The following is a 25,768-nucleotide window of genomic DNA, read 5'->3' as shown; positions in this document are numbered from 1 at the left end:
CCAGAGCTTTAAATGTGGGAGTAACTCGTTTCCCCTTTGGGAACCTCCTCCGAGACAGGGCCCTGCATTTTGAAGGTATTTGTTGCACCATTATGATCATCAACAATGGGTGTAAGGATGTTTTTAGCTACTTTAAATTTATAAAGTGTTTGTGATCACATTAAAAATAAATGCACACAGTGTTAAGTAAAGCAACAACACTCAAGTGAAGTTGGTTCAGGAAAAATTAGGCAGACCCAGAAAAGAGTGCACAGAAAAATTGGTAGCAAAAGTAGATCAAAATATTAAATTTTTAAAAAACCATGATTGTATTTCAGTATACAACTTATGTACAACCAAAAAGAAAAAAACCCACCGTTAAATAACAAAAAAACAGAGTATTTCATTTGCAATGCATAACTAATGGCTAACATTTTTAGTCATAAATGACTAGTAGTATTTTCTTCTAAGGTGGGACTGAGGCTAGAATTTTTCATATTAAGGAAAACATAGACAGTAAGCTGCACGTATTTAAAGTGTACACCACATGTTTGGTATATATTTCACCCATGAAAACATCACAATCAAGATTATGAACATGTCTGTTACTGTGGAAAGTTGTCTTGTAACCTTCTCTCCCTCTTGTAGTCCCTCCCTCTCTGTTCCCATGTTCCCAAGCGGCCACTCGTCTGCTTTCTGTCACAGATTAAGACTTTGTTTTGATGAGTTAGGAAGTGAATTTTGCAACTAGTAACAGTCCTTCACTCTGCTCTCAGAAAGGAGTGGTTTTAAGGAAAGACTCAAGGTTTTAACCTCTCATACTGAAAGATACAGGTAGTGACTGGAGAGTCCTTTATCTCGAAGACCCTGTCGTTCCTAGGTGTTGGCATTTATCGCTGTGCCCCAGAATGGCTGCTGGAACACCAAACGTTACATCTGTGTTCTGACCAATTGAATGGAAGTAGGCACGCTCTTATTTTATAGAGGTTTCCCATATGTCTTTTTTTTTTTAATTGATTTGGGAGACAGACAAACATTGATTTGTTCCACTTACTGCTGCATTCATTGGTTGATTCTTGTATGTGCCACCACGTTGGTGTGTGGGTGTGATGCACTAACCTATTGAATACCTGGGCCAGGGCTCCCAGAGGTCTTGCGTAACACATTCACTGGCCAAATGCCCAATATCGTGACCACATCAGTTGCAAGGTGTATTTATCCAAACTCACTGCAACCTTAAACAAAATAGAGCTTCTGTTACTTTTTATTGGGTATTAGCAGTAAGTCAGTAGCAGGACAGAACTGAAGTAAAATGGATGTTCTGGCCAACCAGCTGTCTCTGCCCCATCCTCTTCCTGATTTCCTCTATTGGATGTGATTTTTCTACCCATTAAAAAAGTAAACGTCGTCACTCTTCATGTTAAAGCAAGAGTGATAGATATCGTACCATTGTGCACCCAAATGAAGAGAACTGAGCCTAATGACAGAGCATAATTTTCTTTAAAATTTCTTTTTGGGTTGGGGGAGAAAGAGGGAGAGAAATCTCAATGTGAGAGGGAGACATCGATGGGTCGCTTCTTGTATGTGCCCCAACCAGGGCTTGAACTGGCGACCTTTCGCTTTGCAGGGTGGTACCCAACCCACTGAGCCACACTGGTCAGGGCTTAAGCATAATTGTTTTAAGTTGTACAAATGAAATTCTAAGTTAAGCTAGACTTTTTGGTCCCTTCTGTTTTTCTCTTACCGTCTTAGACTAAAGTAACCTGCAGGCACACCTGCCTGCCATGATGGAAAGTTACCACAAGGAGTGCTGGGAATGGCTACTAACTATCCCAGGAAGTAGGTCAAGGAAACATTTTTTCCTGTCGCAAATACGGAAATGGAAGAACAAAATGCCAGATCTCCTTAATCATGGGCCTCCCTTTTCGTCAGCAAGAATTGCCAGACATGTTTACTGACCTTCAGCTTTGTTCCAGGCACTGAAATAGGTACTTGGTACATACATAGGAGCGCCTGAATGATGCGGGTGTCACTCTTTCCATTTTGCAAACAGAAGACTTTGCTCCAAAGAGGTTAACCTCAAGTAACCTGCCAGAGGCACACTGGCAGTGAATAGAATTGCAGTTTGGTTCCAAATCTAATGGATGCTGTCTCTCATTTGGGAGGCAGGTGGTCTCTCTCTAGCTGTGCACCACCCCCTCCCTGCCACACCCCCTCCCTGCAGTATGAGTGAAAGAATCATGATGAAAAAAAAACGTGAATACCCCATGACCTGATTTAAAAATTTCCCATGCTCTCTTAATTAGGACTCTTGGTTACAGTCAACTAAGAGAGGATGAATAGTCTCAGGTGACCAGGTAGAAGAATGTTGGCGGATCAGGCTTCAGGTATCCAGGGACGCAGGCCTGGGTGCCAGCACCGCCAGTCACTTGGCCCTGTCCCGCTCTCCGGGGTAATCTCATTCTCGCCGCTGGACCTGGGCCTGTCCGTGCGGTGCCGAGAGAGAGGTGGGCTTAACCTGGAGGTCTGCTCAGGCCTGCGCTGTCCAGCAGGCCACCCTCAGGGAAAGAGTGTGGGTCTCCTCCTCTTCTCCCGCTGTCTCTCCTGTTGGGTTTGGGAGGGGAGGAGGCCCGCACCATCCATCCATGTGTAAAACCCCAGGGAAAGTGAAGAATACTAGGCAGCCAGCTCTGCAGGTGGGTTTAAGTCTTTATCAACTTTATATACCACCTTTAAATGAGTATCATTGTCTCAGAATTCCATGCTAGCTACATTGTGTCTGGGTTTTCGGTACAATTTGGGAATTGGGTGTTTTCATTTCCTTTGAACAGCTTCTGTTTAGAAAAACTCTTTCAGACACTCTGTTCCCTTTCCTCACCCAGGGACATTCATCTCACTTATCGGTTTCCCCTCCACAGCTGGAGATAATACATACACACTTACTGGGGGCTCAGCCGGAGGGTGTGTTGCCCTTTTTCCAGTCACTGCTGCACCCCGAATCACACTACAGACCCACGTTTGTATGTTTGCATTGGTGCCGGAAGGCCCAAGGTTTTCCTGGGCTCCTTTCCTGTGGTAAGGACGCAGCCCAGTGCTGTGAGCAGCTCGTGTATTAGTAATCTGCCTAGTGAGGCCCTCTCGTCCTGGACACCTCTTTTTCCTCCCACTCTGCTGTCTTCATCAGCTTATATTCATGAGTAGGTTTTTTGTTTTTGTTTTTTGTTTGTTTGTTTGTTTGTTTGTTTTTTAGAGAGGGAAGGGAGGGAAAAGAGAGAGCGAAACATCAATGTGCCGTTGCTGGCCTGCAACCCAGGCATGTGCCCTGACTGGGAATCAAACCTGCGACACTTTGGTTCGCAGCTCGTGCTCAGTCCACTGAGCTATGCCATCCATGTCACGAGTAGTTTTTGTGTGAGCGTCTAGTAAGTCATTTCTGGTTGGGAAGAGTAGATACAACAAAGGCACAACTCCCCCCACTGACTGTCCCTTTTCATCCAGTGTTAAATTACAAGTGTTCCACGGACAGCTGGGCAGGAACCACACAGTTCCTACTCTGTGCCTCTGGGAGAATTGCAGCTTGGCCGTGTTTAGCTCAGGGGTCTCAGTTCTTGACAGAGCACCCAGAGGTAACTCCTTCAGTTAATTCAGTTGATACATAGTCCCATGAAGGGAATTGACCCCAGCGAGGGTCTAGAGTTACGACAAAGGAAGCACGGAAGACATCTGTAGCGGGCTTCGTTTTTATTGCTTTTAAGAACACCGTTACTTCGACTCTTCCTACACATACACTTTTGGTCACCGAGGTAACTAGAGGGTTTTGTGAGGTGCCTGTTTACCTGGAGGTGTTCTAAGCAGGATCAGGGATATCGTGGCTCTCCATGTAAAAAGAACCTTGATTCCTTAATTACTGTGTTTCTTTCATCACATTTAAGGTGTCATTGAGTGTAAGCTGCACATTTATTTTATATACAACTAATAAAGGGGAAGTCCTCCCGACAATTAGGATAAACCCATGACAAAGATATCAGATGTGACTAAAATGATACATGGAGTGCACTGCAGCCTTTTCCACATCTGGTGTGGTGGACTGAGGTTCTGGGTGCTGTACTGGCCACTACTATTACCTGCTGACTGTCAGGACACTTCACGGTACCAGCCACCAGGCCACCACTGGTCTCCATGGCAAACGCCACTAATTGCTGACTGCACCCTTCCCCAGGAAACGCACAGTAGGGCCTCGGGCTCCTCAGCATGGAGTGGCCGGCACGAGAGTCCACTGGACTCTCAATGTTCCCAGTGTTTGCTTGGATCTGTTAACATGTAGAGCATGATAACATTTTTTCCTCACCCCCGTCATCCATGCTTGTCGTTTTTTGTTTTTTAATGGCAAAGGTGTGATTCAAAGTTTAACCAGCCCCTTCTCCGCTGTTCATGTTCCCCAACCCACCTGCCTCTTGTCCCGTTCCGAGGCCTTGCTCCGGGTAACGGGAACCCGTCCAGCAGGTCCTGGTCTGCACATCCTGGCGGGCAGGGCTTGGCCGCCTTGTGTGCTGTGTGGGGAGGGAAGATCCGTTTTGTCTGTAAGGTAAAGCTTCTCTGACTGTCCGCCCTAGGGCTGATAACTATCTTTGCCTGCTTGGGGACAGCACAGGAAGAGCGTTCACACCTTCCGCCTCCTTGGAAAATGGAGGTGGAAGAAATAGTTCCTAATAGCATGTTCCAGACCCAAGGGCTCGCAGGGGCCTGGCAGGACATGAGGAAGCAGCCTGGCTGGGCGACAGGAGGAGGGGGAGAGGTGAGGGAGACCGTCGAGTGAATGGGCCTCCCCGCTCCCACCCCAGCAAAGGGTGTGGGTGGTCGGTTGTGGCCCTCCCAGCCTTTTCTTGCCCCTGCAGGAGTGTGGGCCTGTTATTTCCTTCCATTTCTTGTGATTTTTTTAAATGGAAAAATCAGTTTGGTGAATAATATGACGTTGGTATAAATAGAAAGCCGTTCGCCTCTCCTGCTGACCATTGAGGAACCATTAAGAAATACGGACCTACACTTGGTTGCATTCATCAGATTTTTACGTGGACACCAGCTCTTTGCTAACGAATAACCAATAAAACAGGGTGTGCCGGTTACTGATGGCTCTCCCGCCCGTTCACACTACCGCCTCGGGGTGCCGGGCTGCAGCACTCTCTCCAAACCACACACCTGGAGGTGGGAAGAAGGGTCTCACTTCCTCCTCCTTCATGTTCCCGTCAGGGGCATGTTTTTCATCCCGTCTGCAGGAGTGGGTTCCGATTTCTAGCTTTCGCCTCCCCACGGATGAGCTGGGCAAACCCCTGTGTCTTCTCTTTGTGTTGTCCTAGCCCAAGGGGTGGCGGCTGCTTCCTGAAGTTACGGTCTGTCTACAATCCCCAGTGTCCCCTTCGTCCTAGCACCTCTCTAGTTCCTATTTATCCAGATTCCCTCCGTTAAATTGCACCCGTTTAAATGTCTGGGGAGGTCTCTCTTTTTTTCTTGCATGAACGTTGACTGCTGGCCTGAGATACTTGAGATCTATTAACCCCATTATGATATTTGCTTATATGTACACTTTAAAAAAAAGATTTTATTTATTTTTAGAAAGGGAAGGGGACACACACACACACACACACACACACACACACACACATCAATGTGTGGTTGCTGGGGGCCGTGGCCTGCAACCCAGGCATGTGCCCTGACTGGGAATCGAACCTGCGATGCCTAGTCACAGCCCGCACTCAATCCACTGAGCTACGCCAGCCAGGGCTTTATATGCACACTTTCTGATTGGTCATTCTAAATTTTTGTCTTAGGGATAATTGGGATATATCCATCCGCTTCCACTTGTTGGCAACTGTATCAGTTTCCTAGGGTTGCTACAACAAATGGCCACCAGCTGGGTGACTTACAATAATAGGAATGTACTATCTCCACAGATCTGCAGGCTGGGCGTCCAAAATCAGGGTGTCAGCAGGAACTTGCACCTTCTGAAGGTTCTAGGGAAGGATCTTTTCCTGCCTCGTCCTAGTTTCTGGCTGTTGCCACCAGTCTTTGGTGTCCTGGGTGTCACTCCCAGTTTCTGCCTGTCTTCACACGGCCTTCCTTTTTGTGTGTCTGTGTCTCCGTCTTCCCTCGACCTTACGTGGGTGAGGACAGTGGACTTAGTTCTCACCCTAGTCCATCATCGCCTCATGTTGACGTCTGTGAAGACCTTACTTCCAACTAAGGTCACATTCTGAGGTTTTAGCTGCACCTGAATTTGGTGGCGAAGTGGGTAATATTTAGGTCAGTGCAGTTACCTGGTGCTTTGAGAAACACGGCTACGTCCACAGACATGAACAAGTTTAACATGTATAGATGATTGCTCATATTACAAGCCAGAGGCTATATGTACTTAGCCCTCACTTAGTCTGATACATAATGACAGTTGGGATGAGATTGTAAAGGTGGAGCAGAAAGATGGTGTGACGCTGCCCTGCACTTTCCAGCTTCATGAAGGAAGCAGTTCTTGAGTTGGGTTTTGAACTTCAGGGTGCATTTGGAAGAGGGAGGTATTCCAGGCAGTGGTCAGAGGCCAGCCTGTGGGCTGTGCAGACCCACCCTGGTGCCCACTCTGACTGGAGCTGAGAGTGCAGCGTGGGGTGTGGCTCCCCTGCCAAGGGGATTCAACTTGGTGAATAGGGGCCTCAATTTTACCTTATTTTACTGGGGGGTGGTTTTAAATGACCGAATGAGTTGCAGCTGTTTAGCCGGACCCGCATTCGTAGCAATAAGGTTGATCATGGGTGGTTTGAGTCCGTAGGTTATGGTTGCCTCGGGGGAGGCGGAGCTGAGATGGAGAATGACTGCTGCTTACTGGGCGCCGTGGTTTTCTTTTGGGGTGATGGAAGCATTGCGAATTTTATGTTCTGCATTTTGCCACAATTAAAAAAAAAGGCGGGGCATGTGACTAGGCCGAGGTGCGTGCGATCCTGCGTGTCCAAGGAAAGCTAAGTGGGAGGCAGGGAAGTGATGGTAGAGGTTTTGGTTTTGTTTTTTTAAGATTTTATTTATTTATTTTTTTAGAGAGGGGAGGGAGGGAGATAGAGAGAAACATCAATGTGCAGTTGCTGGGGGTCATGGCCTGCAACCGAGGCATGTACCCTGCCTGGGAATCGAACCTGCGACACTTTGGTTTGCAGCTCGCACTCAATCCACTGAGCTACACCAGCCAGGGCTGGGATGGTAGAGTTTTTGTTGGAGGCGTTTCTTGAGAACTGTTCACAGTCACCTGTGCCCGGTGCTGTGGTTGGCTCTTTCCACATCTCCCCTTGTGCTGTTCTCACAGGCCCCCTCCCCACAGTTGGGGCCAGGAGCTATTCCAAGGTCTTCCCACTAGTAGGATGTGGAGCCAGGATTTGAGCCTGGATGCCTGACTCCTTCGGTTGACCATCAGCCTCGTCTGCCCAGTATTACTCCGGTTTTAGTTGTGTTTTAGGTTCCAGAAACTCCTCGGTCCAGGGTACACAGAGGCTTGGTCACCCATAACCAATTTCTGGGCCCAAACTTTTTTTTTCGTCTTTTTAAAATTTTTAATCATTTTTAGAGAGAGAGAGAAACATCAGTGTGAGCACGTGCCCTGACCCGGAATCGAACCTACGACCTTTCACTTTGTGGGACGGTGCCCAAACACCCAAGCCCCTCTGGTTGGGGCAGCTCCAAACTCCGAGTGCTTCCCCGAGCCCCTCCTGGTTTTGGACACCTGCTCTACAACTATTGCACCCTCAGCAGTCAGTTTGGAATCCCTGATTTAATACCTCAGTATCTCAAAGAAATCCTTGTGGCTTTTGAAGACACGTCATGTAATATTAATGAAAACACGAGGCCTTCTGTCTGGATTAATTTTTTATGAACAATAATACGTCTGATTAAACTGGCTGATTTACTAGAGCTGGTGGTACCGGGTTGGAGGGGGGGGTGGTGTGTAGATGGTCTCTGACCACAGGGCACGGTTTCTTAGGTGACCCGTATTCCCAGGACGCACTTGGTGTTGGTTCTGGCTGGAAATGGCTAGACAGGGAGGGAGGTGATGGATAACCCCCGGGCTGCAGCCTGTCTCGAGCTCTTCTCACCCAAGGGCCGTGCCCAGCCGTCGGGGTTCCCCGCCAGGCAGGGCATACAGCCGGAAAGTCTGGGAAGTTGGTCGTGTGCCGGGGGAAGTACATTTCACATCTGATCTTCATCCCCCGTTTTCGGCTGCGACCCAGCTACACTGGTTTCACTGTGTCAGAGTGTCTTTTAATAGTCCTGACATTCACTGCGTAGGTGCCATTTCTCATACAAAGAAATCCAGCGCTTGCCAGCAGCTCCTTCAGTTACATGTCAGACAGATGCCATTCTCTCCCTAAGTGCCTGCTTTCTTTTCCAAGGAAGTGGATCCAGCGGCCCGGGGGGCCCCGGGTGTTGGCTTTTCAGGCCTGGGGAGAAAGAAAGCGGTCTTAAATGTTCTGTCTGAGGCCTGTGAAGGTCCTTCTAATGCCACGTGACTGTTTTTGGTTTTCCAGCTGAGCATCGAGCAGGCCCAGGCAGTGGCAGAACAGGTGGAGATGAAGGCCAAGGTGGTGCAGTCGGAGGTCAAAGCCGTGACGGCGAGACACAAGAAGGCCCTGGAGGAGCGGGAGTGCGAGCTGCTCTGGAAGGTAATGGGCGGGGCATGCCCCCACCCCTGGTCTGGGCCTCCTCCGCCGGCTAGCGGCCAGCATTTCTTCCCTGAACCACGTGCCAGATCCTGGACCCCGGCTCTGATTTTAGAGTACTTGGTACCTTTCCAGAGTTCCATTGGCAGAGAAATTCAGGGGTCCCTGGAACCTTGTGGGTGCTGTCCAGGCAATAAAACAGCAAGGAGCCTTTTCAGAAGTAGTCTGGTACCAGGACCGGAGGGAGTCCCAAGTGTTCTATCGCACGCGTGCAGAAGGAAGCAGAAGGGCAGTACAATCGCAGCCGTTGTTATGAAAGCAGGCTGGTAGGAAACATCCTTGTTTTTGGTGTCCTGGCTGGATGCACTTCCTGAGCCCCGGTGGAAAGGCAGCTTTCCACTGGTGAGGGCGCTGAGCGTGTGCCCTTTCTTCCTGCTGGGGCAGGAAAGAGTGCTGAGCACACTGGTGTGCTGTTTAGATAAAAATCAGCCGGGAAGATGGCACTCCCCACTCAACTTGCCATCCCAGTATTTTCTTCTCGAATCTTCTACCCCCCTTCTGAGGGAAGGGGGCAGTACGCCTGCAAGTGGGCCAGTTGCACTATTACTACATTCTCAGAACACACAAGTAAGGCTGAATACAAAGCTGATGTATTTTTTTTAAGATTATTATTTTTATTTCTATTTATTTTTAGAGAGGGAAGGGAGGGAGATAGAGAGAAACATCAATGTGCAGTTGCTGGGGGTCATGGCCTGCAACCCAGACATGTACCCAGCCTGGGAATCAAACCTGCGATACTTCGGTTCGCAGCCCATGCTCAATCCACTGAGCTACGCCAGCCAGGTCAAAGCTGACTTAAAAGGGTGCATGGAGGTGTATGCATGCTTGTTTTTATTTTTATAAAGAGGGGAAAGGAGGGAGAGAACCATTGTGCAAGAGATCCACCAATCAGTTGCCTCTGGCACATCCTCCATTGGGGGCCCAACCCCCAATTCAGACACGTGCCCTGACCGGGAATGGAACCGGTGACCTTTCAGTTCGCAGACAGACACTCAATCTACCAAGCCCCGCACCAGCCAGGGCCGCATGCTTATTTTGATCATCCCAATTATATGATTGGTAGAGGTGGCGTCTCAGTTTCTGAAAGTGACCCTCACCAGTCAGAACCTTCTCTGCAAGGCTGTCTCGGATTCTGCATTTTCCATGTAGTTCGCTTTCTGCTTCTTCGGACCTCTCAGAAACTACGGCTTCATCGCTCTCGGACAAGAAGAGAAAGGCTGCATGGGTAGAAACAAGTGCAAGATTTAATTTGGCACCTATTTTAGTTAGGCACCTCTGTGGCCCCCGACATGGTTTTCAGGCACTCCGATGTCCCCGTGGTCTGTCGGTCTCGTGCCACCCACGAATGTTAATTATAACTGAAAGGGGCCCGCTCCTTGCAACCTGAGAGCTCTGTGGTGAGCTCGGCCGCAAACTCGCTCTTCTGGATTTGCTGATGAAAAGGCCTTTGTGTGTTTCTGCAGAGCTCACCTAAGTGATCCTCCCTCCCGTGAGGCTGGCTCCCGGGCCTCTTCTGAAGGCAGCTCTCTAAACGGAGAGCGTGTTTTCCGCTCTAGGAGAAGCAGATTTGGGAAAAGAGTCGATTTCTTCCTGCCGTAAACTTTGTGTCTACTTGCCTAAAAAAACTCATTCTCAGATTCCTCCAAAATAGGCTTGCTTATTCTGGACACACCTCAGTCCCATTTAGCTTCACCTTTTGCTATGGTGCCTTGCTCCAAATCATGTGAGAATACCCCTTCTCTTTTATTCATCACTAATTTTTCTGCCCCGACCCAGCAAAGTTTTCCTGCTTGTAGCAGCTGCCTGGGCACCTCTTTGACACAATGGGGTGTGTGTGTGTGTTTACTTGTTTGTTTTGACAAAACATTACTGAATGCCAGGGAAACAATTTCATGTATCTGGATACATCTTTCGTTCTTTTTTTCTTTTTTTTTCAAATCATACACTTTATATTTTCTTAGATTTATTTGTTTTTAGAGAAGGGAAGAGACGGAGGAGGAGAGGCGGGGAAACATCTATGTGCAAGAGGAAAATAAATCAGTTGCCTCTGCGCACGCCCTCAACTGGGGGACCTGGCCCACGACCCGGGCATGTGCCCTGACTGTGAATCCAACTGGCAACCTTTGGTTTATAGGCCAGCACCCAATCCACTGAGCCACACCAGCCAGGGCACCTTTCATTCTCGTGGCTTATACATTTTCAGTGTTCTTGGCTTCCTCTTGCAGTTAGCTACAACCACCTACCTGGCTGAGGGGTGAGAACTAAAGCCTGGAGGTTTGGTCCAGTGCGGGACCAAAAAACAAAGCCTCTCTTTGATCTGTCCCCACAAGGTCCTCTCTGCACAGGTGTGTCCTGCTTCCACAGTGGACAAGTGAGAAAGCACACGCATGGGTCAGAAGTCACATCATCGCTCCCCAAGGGAAAATCCGATTAGAATCCAGGCCTCCCACCAGGGTACCCTTATTTCGAAATAGGCTTTCTGTAGCTTTCCTAACAGCAGTGTACTCTGAATTCACTGTCCTCTGCAAAGCAGCATGATCTAGCCGGGTGACCTGCGTATTCCCTTCATGAACGAAATGACTCGAAATTAGAGGCTTTTTAGTTAGTTAATGCAAAAGCATGAAGAAATGACTCTATTTCATTGGTCAGACAAAACCTTGCATTCCTGAATGGTGTGGGTTGAGAACCTCAGAAGCAGGAATTGTTACAGCAGATCAGATTCAATGTTTATTATAGCATTTTATGTTTAGAGAGCTCCTTTCTCCAAATTTTCTGTGTTAGGCCTTTTGCGCTCCCTGTTGAAGGTTTCTAAAACCCATTCTTCAGAGTTTAGGAGAGAAGAATAGGGGAGGTGTAATCTCACCAGTCCATTTTCTCTACATAGTCTCATGACTGGGGGGAGGGCGCGAGTGGAAAGAGAGAGGGAGGATAGGAGGTTATCTTTCAAGACATTTCAGATTCTATAGCTGCATTTGAAAAGTCACTCTTTTGCCCTGGCTGGTGTGGCTCAGTGGATTGAGTGCCATCCTGCAAACCAAAGGGTCACTGGTTCAATTCCCAGTCAGGGCACATGCCTGGGTTGCTGGCCAGATCCCTAGTAGGGCACTTGAGAGGCAACCACACATTGATGTTTCCCCTCTCTTTCTTTCTCCTTTCTCCTCTCTAAAAATAAACAAACAAAATTGAAAAAAAGAAAGAAAAGTCAGTCTTTTGAGAGTGAGAGACTGGCTAGTCAACAGGAAGTCCTGGTGGTTATGCCGCCAGTATCCTTTCTGCTGCTTTTCTGTCCCCTTCACAACCACCGCCTTTGCCTAAGGTGCCATCACCCCTCACCGGGGTTGATTGCTGCACTCTCCTTCTCACTTGTCTCTGCAGTGCATGGTCCTCATAGCTTATATAGGAACGTAAATCATCCCTGGCTGGTGTGGCTCAGTGGATTGGGCACCAGCCCTGGAACCGAAAGGTCACCAGTTCGATTCCCAGTCAGGGCACATGCCTGGGTTACAGGCGAGGTCCCCATTTGGGAGCATGTGAGAGCCAACGTACTGATGTATCTCTTGCATATGTATCTTTCTATCTATCTGTCTATCTCTCTCTCCCTCTCCCCCTCCCTCCCTCCCCCTCCTTCTCTTCCTTCCCCTGTCTCTAAAAAAGTACATAAATGAAATCTTAAAAAATAAAAAAAGAAAAAGGAACATAAATCTGCTCACATACTCCCTACATAAAACTATAGTTTTGTTGACATTGCAAGCCAAGCACCCACCTCGAAGGTCTTTGTGCTTGCTCTTCCCTCTGCTCCGACCACTCTCAGTTCTTCCTCCCTGGGCACTGTCTTGCATGCCTACCCTACTTCTGCTCTCTGACCCCCGGCATCTCCTGGACTTGGCCTACAGTGTTTCTCCATGTATTTGCTTAAAATGTGACCTCTGTGAGGGCAAGGACCGTGTTTTTTATTGGTCACTGGGTGCCTCCAGTGCCTGGCACAAAGTAAGTGCTCAGTAAACAGTTGTTCGGTGTCGGTTCTGAACTTTCATCTTTATTTAATTTCTACCGTCACGGAGAAGTTGCAGGTGTGAATAATAACAGAACTCCTTATTATGCCTTTTACCCAGATTGACCAATCATTTACATTTTGCCCCATTTTTCTAAATTCTAAACTATTTCCTCTGAGCAAGGACACTCTTAACTAATCACAGTTAATTAAAATCAGGGTTTGATCTCGATTCTATAGTAGTATAGAATCCTCCGTCAATAGTCAGATTTCACTAATAGTATTTTTTTAAAGATTTTATTTATTTATTTTTAGAGAGGGGAAGGGAGGGAGAGAGAGAATATCAATGTGTGGTTGCCTCTCACATGGCCCCCACTGGGGATGTGGCCTGCAACCCAGGCCTGTGCCCTGACTGGGAATCTAACCTGCGATGCTTTGGTTCTCAGCCAGGGCACTAATAGTAATTTTAGTAGCACTGTCCCCCACCCCAGGATCACTCGTTGCATTTAGCGGTCCTGTCTCTCCAGTCCTCTCCCGTGCCTGGAGCAGTTCCTCAGTGCTTTCTCCCCATCTGGGTTTTGCTTTGTGTGCAGAGCACGGGCCAGTTGTTTCTGTGGGTTAGCCCTCGGCACGGGTCCGTCTGAGGCTTCCTCCTGACTCAGGCCAGGGCGTGTGTTTTCTCCGCTCGGTTCTAAGCCTCTGTCCTCTCTCCCTATCCTCGCCCTTTCCATGCAGGTAGAGAAGATCCGCCAGGTGAAGGCCAAGTCTCTGTACCTGCAGGTGGAGAAGCTGCGGCAGAACCTCAACAAGCTCGAGAGCACCATCAGTGCCGTCCAGCAGGTCCTGGAGGAGGGGAGGGCGCTGGACGTCCTGCTGGCCCGAGACCGCATGCTGGCCCAGGTGCAGGAGCTGAAGACCCTGCGCAGCCTCCTGCAGCCCCAGGAGGACGACCGGATCATGTTCACGCCCCCGGACCAGGCGCTGTACCTCGCCGTCAAGTCCTTCGGCTTCGTCAGCAGCGGGTCCTTCGCACCGCTCACCAAGGCCACGGGCGACGGCCTCAAGCGGGCCCTCCAGGGCAAAGTGGCCACCTTCACTGTCGTCGGCTACGACCACGATGGGGAGCCTCGTCTCTCGGGAGGCGACGTCATGTCCGCTGTGGTCCTGGGCCCTGACGGCAACATTTTTGGGGCAGAAGTGAGTGATCAGCAGAATGGGACTTACATGGTGAGCTACCGGCCCCAGATGGAGGGCGAGCACCTGGTGTCGGTCACCATGTGCAACCAGCACATCGAGAACAGCCCCTTCAAGGTCGTGGTCAAGTCCGGCCGCAGCTACGTGGGCATCGGGCTGCCCGGCCTGAGCTTCGGCAGCGAGGGCGACAGTGACGGCAAGCTCTGCCGCCCCTGGGGCGTGAGTGTGGACAAGGAGGGCTACATTGTCGTCGCCGACCGCAGCAACAACCGCATCCAGGTGTTCAAGCCCTGCGGCACCTTCCACCACAAGTTCGGCACCCTGGGCTCCCGGCCCGGCCAGTTCGACCGGCCCGCCGGCGTGGCCTGCGACGCCTCCCGCAGGATCGTTGTGGCCGACAAGGACAATCATCGAATCCAGATCTTCACCTTCGAGGGCCAGTTCCTCCTCAAGTTCGGTGAGAAAGGAACCAAGAACGGGCAGTTCAACTACCCTTGGGATGTGGCGGTGAATCCCGAGGGCAAAATCCTGGTCTCTGACACTCGGAACCACCGCATCCAGCTGTTCGGGCCTGATGGAGTCTTCCTGAATAAGTACGGCTTCGAGGGGGCTCTCTGGAAGCACTTTGACTCCCCTCGGGGCGTGGCCTTCAACCACGAGGGCCACTTGGTAGTCACCGATTTCAACAACCACCGGCTCCTGGTCATCCATCCCGATTGCCAGTCGGCACGCTTTCTGGGCTCAGAGGGCACCGGCAACGGGCAGTTCCTGCGCCCACAGGGCGTGGCCGTGGATCAGGAGGGGCGTATCATCGTGGCTGACTCCAGGAACCACCGGGTGCAGATGTTCGAGTCCAATGGCAGCTTCCTGTGCAAGTTCGGCGCTCAGGGCAGCGGCTTCGGGCAGATGGACCGCCCTTCTGGCATCGCCATCACCCCCGATGGGATGATCGTCGTGGTCGACTTTGGCAACAATCGAATCCTCATCTTCTAATCGCATTTTCTAGGCTTCTGTGTTTGGGGTGTGCATGTCTCGCTCTCGCTCTCTCGCTCTCTCGCTCTCTCGCTCTCTCCTCCTCTTGCTCTCTCCTTCTCTTGCTCTCTCTCTCCGCCCCCCTCCCTCCCTTTTCCCTTTTGAATTTCAAAGAAGAAACAGTCTCAGGGAAATTTCTTTTTTTCTTTTGTTGAAAGAGAACAAGAAAAGTACAGCATTGCTTAAGTCCTACCTCATCTTTATTTTTTTACAGATGAATGTACTTGTCTTTTCTGCAGGGATTGAGCCTGTGAAGTGATAATTTCTATCTACCTCATCACTCTTCGCATTTCCTTCTCCAGCAGGTCCTCTGCCCGCCTCGCACCCTTACTCAGTGGAGTTCACGTTCCCCCTCCTCCCTCCGTGGGGCGTGACATGCACAGGCCTAGCGTCTCTGGCTGGAAGGGCACTGGATATGTGTGGTGGGCTAATATTCTGTAGATTGAGCCAAGGAAACATGAAAAAAAAAACTACTAAGGAAAAAAAAACCACAAAAAAGTATAAAATGGAAAAATAGGATTTTAAATGCTTAATTATAGATTATTTGTGTTCTTGAGAATACTGTGTTTATGGGGTTAGATTGCATTTTGTGATCTTGATCTTTTTGAAAAAAATCTTTTTTTTTTTTAATGCTGCAACAGAGAACGTTCCTATGTTCTCCTTTTATACCTCAGCGTGTTTATCTTCCTGTTCAGCATCTTTTCTTGTTCCTAGAAGTGGCTGTGGCTTGCTAGCCAAGAAAAGCAGACTGTTCCTATTTTAGGGTATGGGATCTTTGTTTCTTGTAAGGTAGGGGTGTGTGTGTGTGTGAAGCCATCTTACATCAGATTAGTGACGCTGAAGATGATAACACCTCCTCCCAAAGAACCTTTCTTTGCATACGTTAGTGTCTAAAAATAATAAAGGCAGTTCAGGTTTTTGATTCATCTCATTCTTCAAAAGTTAAGTTGCTGTTGCTTATAAAGAGTGAAGCGGAAAAAAAAAAAAAAAGAACAAAGCACGCCCCGTTCTCAGAAAGAGGGCTTCCGGACACGGCCTGGTGTGCGGACCGGTGTGGGCGGGCACGCGTGTGCTGAGGTGTAGTCGGCTGGGAGCATGAGAAAGAAAGAAGTCACCTCCAAAGTCTTCTGGACTCTCTCTGCAGGAGGGCGGGGGTCAGTCCCCGACCCTAGATCGAATATGGTGTTCTGTTAATGGAGGCATTTCTTGTCCTCAGAAGAGTGGGCAAAGGAATGAACTTTTACTTTTAAAAGCACAATTTTTTTTTTCCTGCCTTGGAAGTTCAGGGAAATAGACTGTTTGAAAGTCAAATGAATAGGACAGCTGAGCCCTGCTCCCTGTGTGCAGGTGTCTCGTCACAGAGAGGGGTCTGCTCCGGAGCCATGCTGTAGGACCTCATGGTTAGCATCCCCGGCCCCTCCCCCTCAGGCCTTTGAATGTAAAGGATTTGCAAACTCCATGGCCACCCACTGGAAATGTACGGAATGAGTATCTTTTTGTTTAAACCTGTATCTCGGTACCAAAGAAGGAACATTGAAGCCAGGCTCCCACTGCAGAACCATGGGATGGCGTCTGTCACTTTACAGGGTTGGTTGGTCGTAACCTGGACTCGGGTACAAACCTTGTGTGCTTCTGGGCACCGTTGGTCTTTTTTTCAGTGAAAACTCAGTGGAGCTAATACCCTGCCTGTCAGAACCCACGTGGGTCCCTGCATTTCCCACAGATACCGAAAGAAGAACCAAATTCGAGAATCGCACAGCTCAGGACAAAGACCGGGTTCTCGGAAGGCGGGGGCTTGCAGGAAGAGCTCTTGTTGGACCAGAAAGACCAACAGATCACGTTCTGTTCCTGTATCTCAAAGAAATTCCTTTTGCAATGTGGATGTCGCTTTACACGAACAGAATAACCTGACGAGTGAAGCAATTTGTTTTTTGTCGTCCCCAAAGACGAGGAGGTGCTGGGGACAGTGTAGCTAGTCAGTCAAATTGCTTTTTCCATCCAGCTGTTTGGACATCTAATTCACCACTTCCCTGCCTGCTCGCCCTTGCCCTCTCCCCCCACCCCCCACTATGGCTTCAGTTGTAGGGTTTCTGAAAGACCGAAATGGGGAAAAAACTCCTTTCTTAACGGACTGCAGTAAAGCATTCAAACACTAAAGAAGTACCTTTAACCGGCTGCCCCAGCCCCTGTGTTACAGGGGAGGGAGGTGGCGGGAAATCTCATTTTGTAAAAGCGCCTTTTCTTTCACTGAAGAACTTAGTCGTGAATCCTTCCTCATTTTCTATTCAATTGCCTTTTATTTTGTCCCTAACCTCTAAGCTCTTTGGTAAAGAGCTTGTGTAATGAAGCATTTTTGTTGTTGTTGTTGTTGTTGATGTTTTTTAATTTTGGAATTACTTGGTGCTGGTCCTTCTTCCCTCACCCCCACTGCTGCCTAAAAAAATCACCCTTTAAACACCAAAGATGATGGTTTTAAATGCTTAAGAAAGATTTTTATTGAGGAAATGGGTCTTGAAAGTTCTCGGACATTCTCAGACACCTAGGTCACGATTGTGGCTGGGACGAGTCATCCCAGGCCCTCCCTACCTTTGGTTCTTCATCTTTGCTTTCACCACCATCTTCGCTCTTGCCCTCTCTTTCCAGTCTCCGGCATGTGGGGCGATCTTGGGTCCCGAGTGGGACTTTTTTTTTTTTTTTTTTTTGTGAATAGCTGTGATTAAAATTGCTTAATGTAACACTTTCCTATGGATTTGGTTGTAAAGCCAGGGTTTCCACGCATGACTGAAACTACCAGCTCTCACAGTTACTACTACACTGACCAATTTACAGGCTTCAAAGCTGGTAGGTTCTCCCTGAAACGCATGTGTAGGTGGGCGGAGCTGCCCCCTTTCACCCTCAGTGGTGGGCCGTCCCCACACCCTGCGTTGTGCGTCACCACCATTCGCAAAGCATGGTCACCCTTGGGGAAGATTCTGTTTTTGAAACACTGGCCATCTGTGGCCGCCCACACTTGACTCCTGGCCCACAGGGATTGGTGCAAAGCACTGTGGAGTGTGTTTATTGGACAATGCAGAATGCTCCAAATCAAAGAAAGAGGAGAAAAGCCAACCTTTGGAACTCCCTAATGTGCATGAGGCTGTTTAAATTAGGTGTATTTAAAGGCATAGCTCTCGCCTATTACAAGGTGGTGCTACTAGGGTAGGTAGAAATTGGGTCAGAAAGGGAAGTCTTGACCACAGTGAGAGGATAATAAGGTCCTGGGTGCTAGAAGGGAGGAGGTTAAAATGTTTCTAGTGAGCAAATGTGATGTTTAGACAACAATCCCCATGCATGTCTGATGTGGTCAGGCGGCGAGGTGAAGTGTAAAGTCCCCGTATGTATAAAAGTTTGGGTGTAGAGTTGGCTAAAGGATTTCCAAGTAATGCACAGAGGAAAAAAAAACCACTTCCGGTTGCCACTGACTTAACATTTCAAAAGTGTTAAACTTTTGTTTAAAAAAAAAAAAAAAAAAGAATCATTCCTTCGTGAGAAGCCATGCTCTCTCACCCTGTGCTGTGTGGCGGCTGGCAGGTGGCACGCAGGTTGGCTGGAGCCCAGTGCCCTGGGCAGTGCCCCAGGTGCGCCGACTCTTTGACTGATGGATGCCCTTTTAAGTCTAACTTATTTGGGGAAACACAAGGGTACCATAAACAGAATCTAAATTATGTGTTGGGCCAAAAAAAAAAAAAGGTTGCCAGATTTAAGGCACTTTGCGATAGAGCTGTTAAGAATAGTTTGAGATTTGGCTCAGTCTGTTTTATCCCAGTTAAGCCAAAGCTTAATGATTTGAGGAGAGAAGAAAGTCTTTTAGGCTTGAAGCATCAGAATACTGTTTATATATGTGTTGTCTCCCTCCGCGGGAGATTTGCGATTACTGTGTTCTGGTAGGTAGTGAAAGAAATGCCAAAGTGAATAGGCTCTTTTGTTTTTCCCCTTTTCTGTTAAAAAAAAAAAATCTCATGGTGCCAAAAAAATATTTAGGGTATTTATTGAAAACATCACTCTTGCGTTTCCAACAGTCTGGGGCTGTATAAAAGTCAAACTCTTGAACTTGCGTGTGATGATACCGCTGAGCCACAACCTCCAGAGGCTTGCCCGCCTTCTTGAGCTTCCTGCAGGCCAGGGGCACAGGACCTACCCCCCACCCCCCACTCCACACGCCACACGCCACACCCCACCGTCTGCTTTGTTTCGGTTCTACCTCACTTTTGGCAGAAGTCACCTACCTCATGTCAGCATCTGACGGGTCTCTGGAAATAGTAGTATTAAGCCACTGGGGAGTGGGTGGGAGTGGGAAGCTACCTCGAGAAGAAAATGTTTTCATGAATCCCAAACTGATTGCTCCCAGGAGAAAAACATTTCCTTGACCTTGAAAAAGACACTCTGAAACCAAATATTCCTCTACTCAGGCAAATGTATGTAGTCAGAAATCCAAGTGTCCCTTAGCAACCTGGCTCCCTGTTACAAACGCACACCGTTATTACCATGTTGTTCAGTATTACAGAACTGCTGGTTCATCTGACCTGTCTGAGGGCTTAACTGCAAACAAAGACCTTTAGGTCTCTTTTTCTCTTCAAGAGAACAATATTTTATCTGTAGTTGGAATGCCGGCAGGCGTACCCTTTTAGGAGCAATTCTAAGGGTCTTCTTGTTGGGAACATCAGATATTTGAAGGGAATGAGAATCTTGAGACTCCTGATGGTATTTGTGGTTTTTCTGGACCCAGCAAGGGTCTCTCTCTCACCATCACCGTGACATTGCAACAATCGCTGTGTCACTGAGCAGTGACTGGGAAAGTGTGTGTTTTTTGCGTTGTAATTTTTCCCCCCCTACCAAAGGTAACATGTTGACGGGTTCTTTTCCTCTGCTTGTTGATTAAATACTTGATAACGTTGAGAAGCACATGACCATGATATATACTGTATTGCCTGTCCACCTTTTCTTCCCCTAGTTAATTTTTGTTTGGGTTGTAGGAGAGGGTCCTAAGACCACTGTGATGCTTGTGAATTGGGTTTTAAATGTCATGGTGAAGAGATACCTCAATGATGTCTATTTTTAAACTGATCTTACGGGTTAACAAACGCCAGCCTGGTGGGATGGTTTCCATCACCATTTAACCAGCAATGGTTCTAAAAGTCTTGTCTCTCCGCATGGTCTTAGACCTCCTTTTAATGATTGTATTAACTTACAAGCTCAGGTAGTATTTTGCTTAAGGCTCTGTCTCGGAGCACACTGACTGAATGTTAACGTGTGTAGCAAAGTGTTTACTTTCTTTAAATAACCAGCTCTGTAATAGTTTTCTTTATGTTTCTAGGAGTCTGTAGGTTTCTCAAGCTTCTGGGGTTTTCTTGTTTTTAGGGTGCTAAGATTTCTTTCTCTTTTTTTCTTGTTTTCCCTCCCCCTTAAGAATCAATGCAGGTGAGAGGGTGGGTGGGTAAGGGGTGTTTGTTTTTAACTAGCATGTTAGGTGTACTTGGGTGGGTGGGAGGGTTGTTAGTATTTTTTTAAAAAATCTTTAATATTATCCATTAGCTGTCATGCCCGGTCAGCAAAATGCTTTAAGTGTAGAACACATGACTCAGTTGAGTTGATTTGTTTTTGTTTTTTGTTTTTTTGGGCCCCCCCCCTTTTTTTTTTGTGAGAAAGTAAATGCAGAATTGGAGAAATGAACGTGGGCATGTTGCCTGGCGAGACTAAGTAAAACTTTTATTTTTTAAAAAAATTTTTTTCCAAGGCAGACATGCGGTGTCAGGAATCTGCACCCTCAGAACAACTGTGGCCCACGAAAACCACCTGCGAGCCCATCTCTGGGTGCTTACTGCCTCTGGACACTTTTACATGGAATCACAGTGGTGGGGCCGATCCCGCCAGTTCAGTGGAGAGTGGGAGACCAAGAGTTTTCCCTCAAGCCTTTAAAGTGGGTGTTTGTTTGGGATGCGTTCTCCCCGCTGTGGATTTTTTCCTTTTAAATCCTAAATGTTAGACTGCAGGCCGCAGGCATGTCAGGCAATGAGCAGGTGAAGAACCAATGGGGAAGCGTTCAAAAACTCCTGTGTTGGCTAACGGGCTTCTGAATGTATCGCTGTGGTCCACGGAGAAGGCTGGGGAAGGTAGCAAGGAGATGCTGTATCAGCTACTGCAGCCTTAAAACAAAGTTGGCGTCTCTTTGGACTTTAAAATTGTTCCTATGCAGCTTATTTTATTTTTGTTTAATCAAATAAACAAGAGGGTGTTTTTTGTTTTTCATGGAAATACGTGTCTGTGTGATCCTTTAATCCGGAATAAATACGGATGTGTGTGCTGCCTTTATGAAAGAGATTCGATGGGGGGGCGGGGGGGGGGGGAGCCAGCAGTGTTTTCGAAGCAGATGGATACAGCATTTGTTTTATAACCCAAATAATTACTGGTTTGTTTGTTTTTTAAAGGTTTTATTCATCCATTTTTAGAGAGGGAAGGGAGGAACAAAGAGAATGTGTGATTGCTGGGGGGCCGTGGCCTGCAACCCAGGCATGTTCCCTGACTGGGAATCGAACCTGCGATGCTTTGGTTCGCAGCCCGCGTTCAATCCACTGAGCTACACCAGCCAGGGATATAGCATTTTTTTTAATGGAGGAAATATTGAAAGAGCCTAGATGTTTTAAAACCTGGACTTGGGGAATGCAGATCTGGTGGCCTCAGGCCTACTTTGTCCCGAGGAGCTGCGTAGCAGATGCCCCTTTTGAGGGACGGAAATGTGGTATCTGCCCTGACCAGTGTGCTCAGTCACTGGGCATCTTCCTGCAAGGTGAAAGGTCCCTGGTTCCATCGCCATGTTCCTCTTCCCGCGCAACCTGTGTTTACCCACAGAGGCCACCACCCTAGTGGGCCCTGGCCTTTTGTAGGTGCTCGTGTGTGTAACCCCTCTGTCTGGGATCAGGGACCGACTGGGGTCCAAACTCTGGCTGGGGTGGTGAGCAACTCGTGTAAATAACTATTCAGCAGCGTGCCACCGATGCCAGGTGGATAAAGCAGACCCCTTTGGAGCTCACTGTGAGCGGCTTCGTATTTCATTTGAACTACCATTGTCCCCACGTGGCCCGCCTGTTTTCTGTGTCTCATCCCACAGCCCGAGTCTGGCCTTTGGGTGAAGAGGGGCCAACTAGCGAGATGGCCGGCACGCAGCGCCACTGGTTTCCTCTCGCTTTCTCCTGGTCTGTGTCCCTTCCCTGCTGTGATAATGGATGGCCGTCCTGCGGGCAGTGGGTCTTTCCCCTGCAGCACAGGGAGCATCGTAGCTGGCACGGGGAACCTCCGGTCTTCCCCGAGACCCCATGCTGGCCTTGAGCATGGACACCGTTTTGCCCCATTTGTGCCTGCAGCTGCCCCCAGAGACTTAGGAGTGCAGCGGAACTCCAGTCCCTCTTCTCCATTTCCTTCCCGGTCTTCACTGCTGCTTCTGGCCCTGCATGGACCTGGTGGGAGACCGCCATGTAAAAAGTTGGGTGAATGCACTTTTTTGTCTTTTAAAAGGAAGGGTCTTCTTAACCCTCTGATGGCTCAGGAGAAGCAGCTAATAGAATGAGGCAGGACCCATTGCTGAGCAAAGTGCAAAGAAGGAGAGAAAGGTCTGGAGAACCAACACGGGTCTTCAAGACACTCCCCTCCCCTCCCCTCCCTTCCCTTCCACCCCTATTCCTTCAGCCCCTCGCAGGGGTATCCGACCTTTCAGTGTCTGTGGGCCACACCAGAAGAGTCATCTTGGCCACACATAAAACACACGAACACTAATGAAAACTGATGAGCAAAGAAAAGGTTTTAAGTAAATTTGCGGTTCTGTGTTGGGCCGTATTTATAGCCACCCTGGGCTGCGGGCTGCAGGTTAAGTGATCTTGGAAGGACTCAAACCTAAGGGTGATGATACCTTTGCACCTGGCCACTGAGGTCGCCCTTAAAAGTTAACAGCCCATATTCAAAAGTACAGTACGTGGGGTGGTCGGAACACTCAATAATAACACTGCAGTGGTAAGACGGTGCAAACACTTTGGGACACGATCAGGCAGTTCTTCCAAGTGTTGGAGAAGACCCAGCAGTGCCGTCCCTAGATGGTATCCGAGAGGGCTTACACCTCCACACGGTGACCAGTGTGTGAGTGTCACGGTAGCATTCTAGTGGCCAGAAAGGGGAAACAACCCAAATGACAGACTTACCCTGACGATACAGGGTGGTGTGTATCCTTGCAATGGACTGCTATTCCAGCATAGAAAGGAATGAACTACCAGTACATGTTACAGCATAGGAGAACCTCGAATGTAAGTGAAACAAGCCAACTACATCCATGGTTCCACATACAAGAAATGTCCAAAGTGGGGAAGTACATGGAGACGGTGGGTCAGTGTTCGTTGGGCTTGGGGTTTGGGGCGGGGGGATTGGCAGCAACTTAACAAGTTTTCCCCTTTTTTTTTCCAAAAAAAAGTTTCAAAGATGTCTCAATTAGCTAATGATGACTATCACAATGAATATAAACTGCTTACAACTCCTATAAAAGGATTTTTCTCTTATTTCATTGATTTCTTAATTGAATTTATTGGGGTAATGTTGGTTAATAAAATTGTACCGGCTTCAGGTGTTCAGTTCTACAACACATCATCTGTGTACTGGATTGTGTGTTTACCACCCCGAGTCATCTCCTTCCATCACCGTGTATCTCCCCATTATCCCCTTCTACCCCACCCCACCCCCCTCCCTGCGGAGCAGTTTTAGTTTCACATCAAAGATGAGAGGAAGGTCCAGAAATGTCCCATGCGCCCCCACACACGTGCATAGCCTGGGATTAGCACTCCTGAGGTTTCTTACTGAGACAGTTAAACTGTTCTAGAATCTGGTAGTGTTGATGGTTTACAAACAAGTGAGTGAGTTTTATGGTATATTAATCTCAATATGAAAAGAGAACAGGCAACAGTGACAATCATTTGGCTGGTTCTGCCTGGTGGGTTGGAGTAGCAGTGATTTGGTGCCACGTCCTCACTGCAGTATTTCGCTGGCAGGGTGAGTCTTTTCAGAGCTCTGGTGCCTCTCCTGTGGCCACAGGGCAGCCAGGATTTGGGAGTGGGCACCCAGCCAACCAGGTGCGTGCATGTGATCAAAATATGTGTAGTTGTTATTTTTTCAAATGTTTTCAAAATCTGTCCAATGACCAATTGAGAAAAACAAGCCTCAGTCTGAGAGAAGATACTTTATAAAGGTGTAAATAAAGGATTAATATCCCAAGTCAGTAAGGAAAACAACCCAATTTAAAAATGCAAAGGGTGTGGTTAAGTAACTTACAGAATTCAACTGCACCAGGACTCAAGCAAATAAAAAAGCAACAGTAAGATACAATTTCATACCCATCCACTTGATAAAAATGTAAAAGGCTAATTGTAGCAAGTGGTGTTGTGAAATAGGGATCGTCCCACACAGCTGGTGGGGGTGTGCTGTGCATCCCTTTCAAAGGGGAACTCGGTGCCTAGCAAAGCAGAAGACAATAAATGCAGGTGTACATTTAGGTCCAGTGCTACTGTCACCTCGGAGAATACGGCGTGGAGAAACTGCAGCACAGGCGAGCAGTGACCACCGCCCCGTGGCCTGGGTCAGGCAGCATGCCTGGTGGGTGGAAGACTGACTGACACTCAATGGAAGTTAAAACGAATGGGCACGCTGTGGATGCATGTAAATATCAACGTTGAGTGAAAAGAGCAAGTTCCAAAATGACTTCACAGTATTTGTCTGACAAGGTGTTTGGAAAAAAAAACAAACAAACCACAAAACAAGGCTACATATTTATTACAGATTTAGCTTTTGTTCAGAGAGCATCAAGTGGTTTGGTGGGTTGCAGGCTGGGTCTCTTTCTAGACAGAAACGTCGTGAAACTGAAAGCACCCAACCCCCTTATGGTTGTGGGAAATGGAGAGGGACCAGGGAGGTGAAGAAAACCTCAGAATTTTTGTTTTCTCCTTTCTCAGTCAAGATTCCGACTTGCTCATAAGATACAATGTTGGAGACAGAAATATAACAATAATGACAGTAGTTGAGCTTTGCATTTGTAGGAAGAGTAGAACAGGATGTGAAATGGTATGAGTAGCTGCAGGAGATTTCTTCAGGGTACGGAAGTGCCCCCCACCCAACTCCAGCACCCCCTTTCCTCGGACATCTTGGAAGTTTGTTTTCTCTGCCTGTGACGTCAGTCCTTCCTTTTTTTTTTTTTTAAAGATTTTATTTATTTTTAGAGAGGGAAGGGAGAGAGAAAGAGAGAGAGAAACATCAATGTGCGGTTGCTGGGGGTCATGGTCATGGCCTGCAACCCAGGCATGTACCCTGACTGGGAATCGAACCTGTGACACTTTGGTTCTCAGCCCGCGCTCAATCCACTGAGCTACACCAGCCAGGGCAGTCCTTCCTTCTGAAGTGTGGGGGTGCTAGGCTGAAGCTTGCTTCAGAGTGAGTGTTAGGTCTCCTAGGCAACAATGCTAGGTATTAAAATTTAACAGTGAGCGCCACCATAAATCACCACAAGTATATAATCTAATGGGATATTTAGACAATTCGACTTTGAGAGACTAGCACTTTTCATTTTAAAAGTTTGGGTTTACAGACAATAAGTTTCACTTTTTGGAGTACATGCCTGTGAGTTTTGACAAACATACACAATCGTAACCAATACCACAATCAAGACAGAAAACAGTTTTCATCGCCCCCAGATACCTTCAGCATCTCTCACAGCCAATCCCTACACCACCTGCAACTAGGAAGGCAGTTTTGTTCCTGGGAG

General features: G+C 48.0%; 1 protein-coding gene across 1 annotated transcript in view; it reads left to right on the top strand.

Moving 5' to 3' along the window:
* The window catches only part of TRIM71 (tripartite motif containing 71), a 66,009-nt gene extending 51,024 nt beyond the window's left edge, over positions 1–14,985 (top strand). The window contains exons 3-4 of the mRNA XM_028518293.2: positions 8,535–8,669; positions 13,453–14,985. Of these exons, the coding sequence (XP_028374094.1) occupies positions 8,535–8,669; positions 13,453–14,904 (1,587 nt within the window). The 3' untranslated portion in view covers positions 14,905–14,985. The remainder of the gene's footprint in view (positions 1–8,534; positions 8,670–13,452) is intronic.
* Positions 14,986–25,768: the final 10,783 nt, after the last annotated feature.

Source organism: Phyllostomus discolor, chromosome 7, assembly GCF_004126475.2.
Source record: "Phyllostomus discolor isolate MPI-MPIP mPhyDis1 chromosome 7, mPhyDis1.pri.v3, whole genome shotgun sequence".
NCBI lineage: Eukaryota > Metazoa > Chordata > Mammalia > Chiroptera > Phyllostomidae > Phyllostomus > Phyllostomus discolor.
This window is presented reverse-complemented; position numbering and strand designations above follow the sequence as displayed.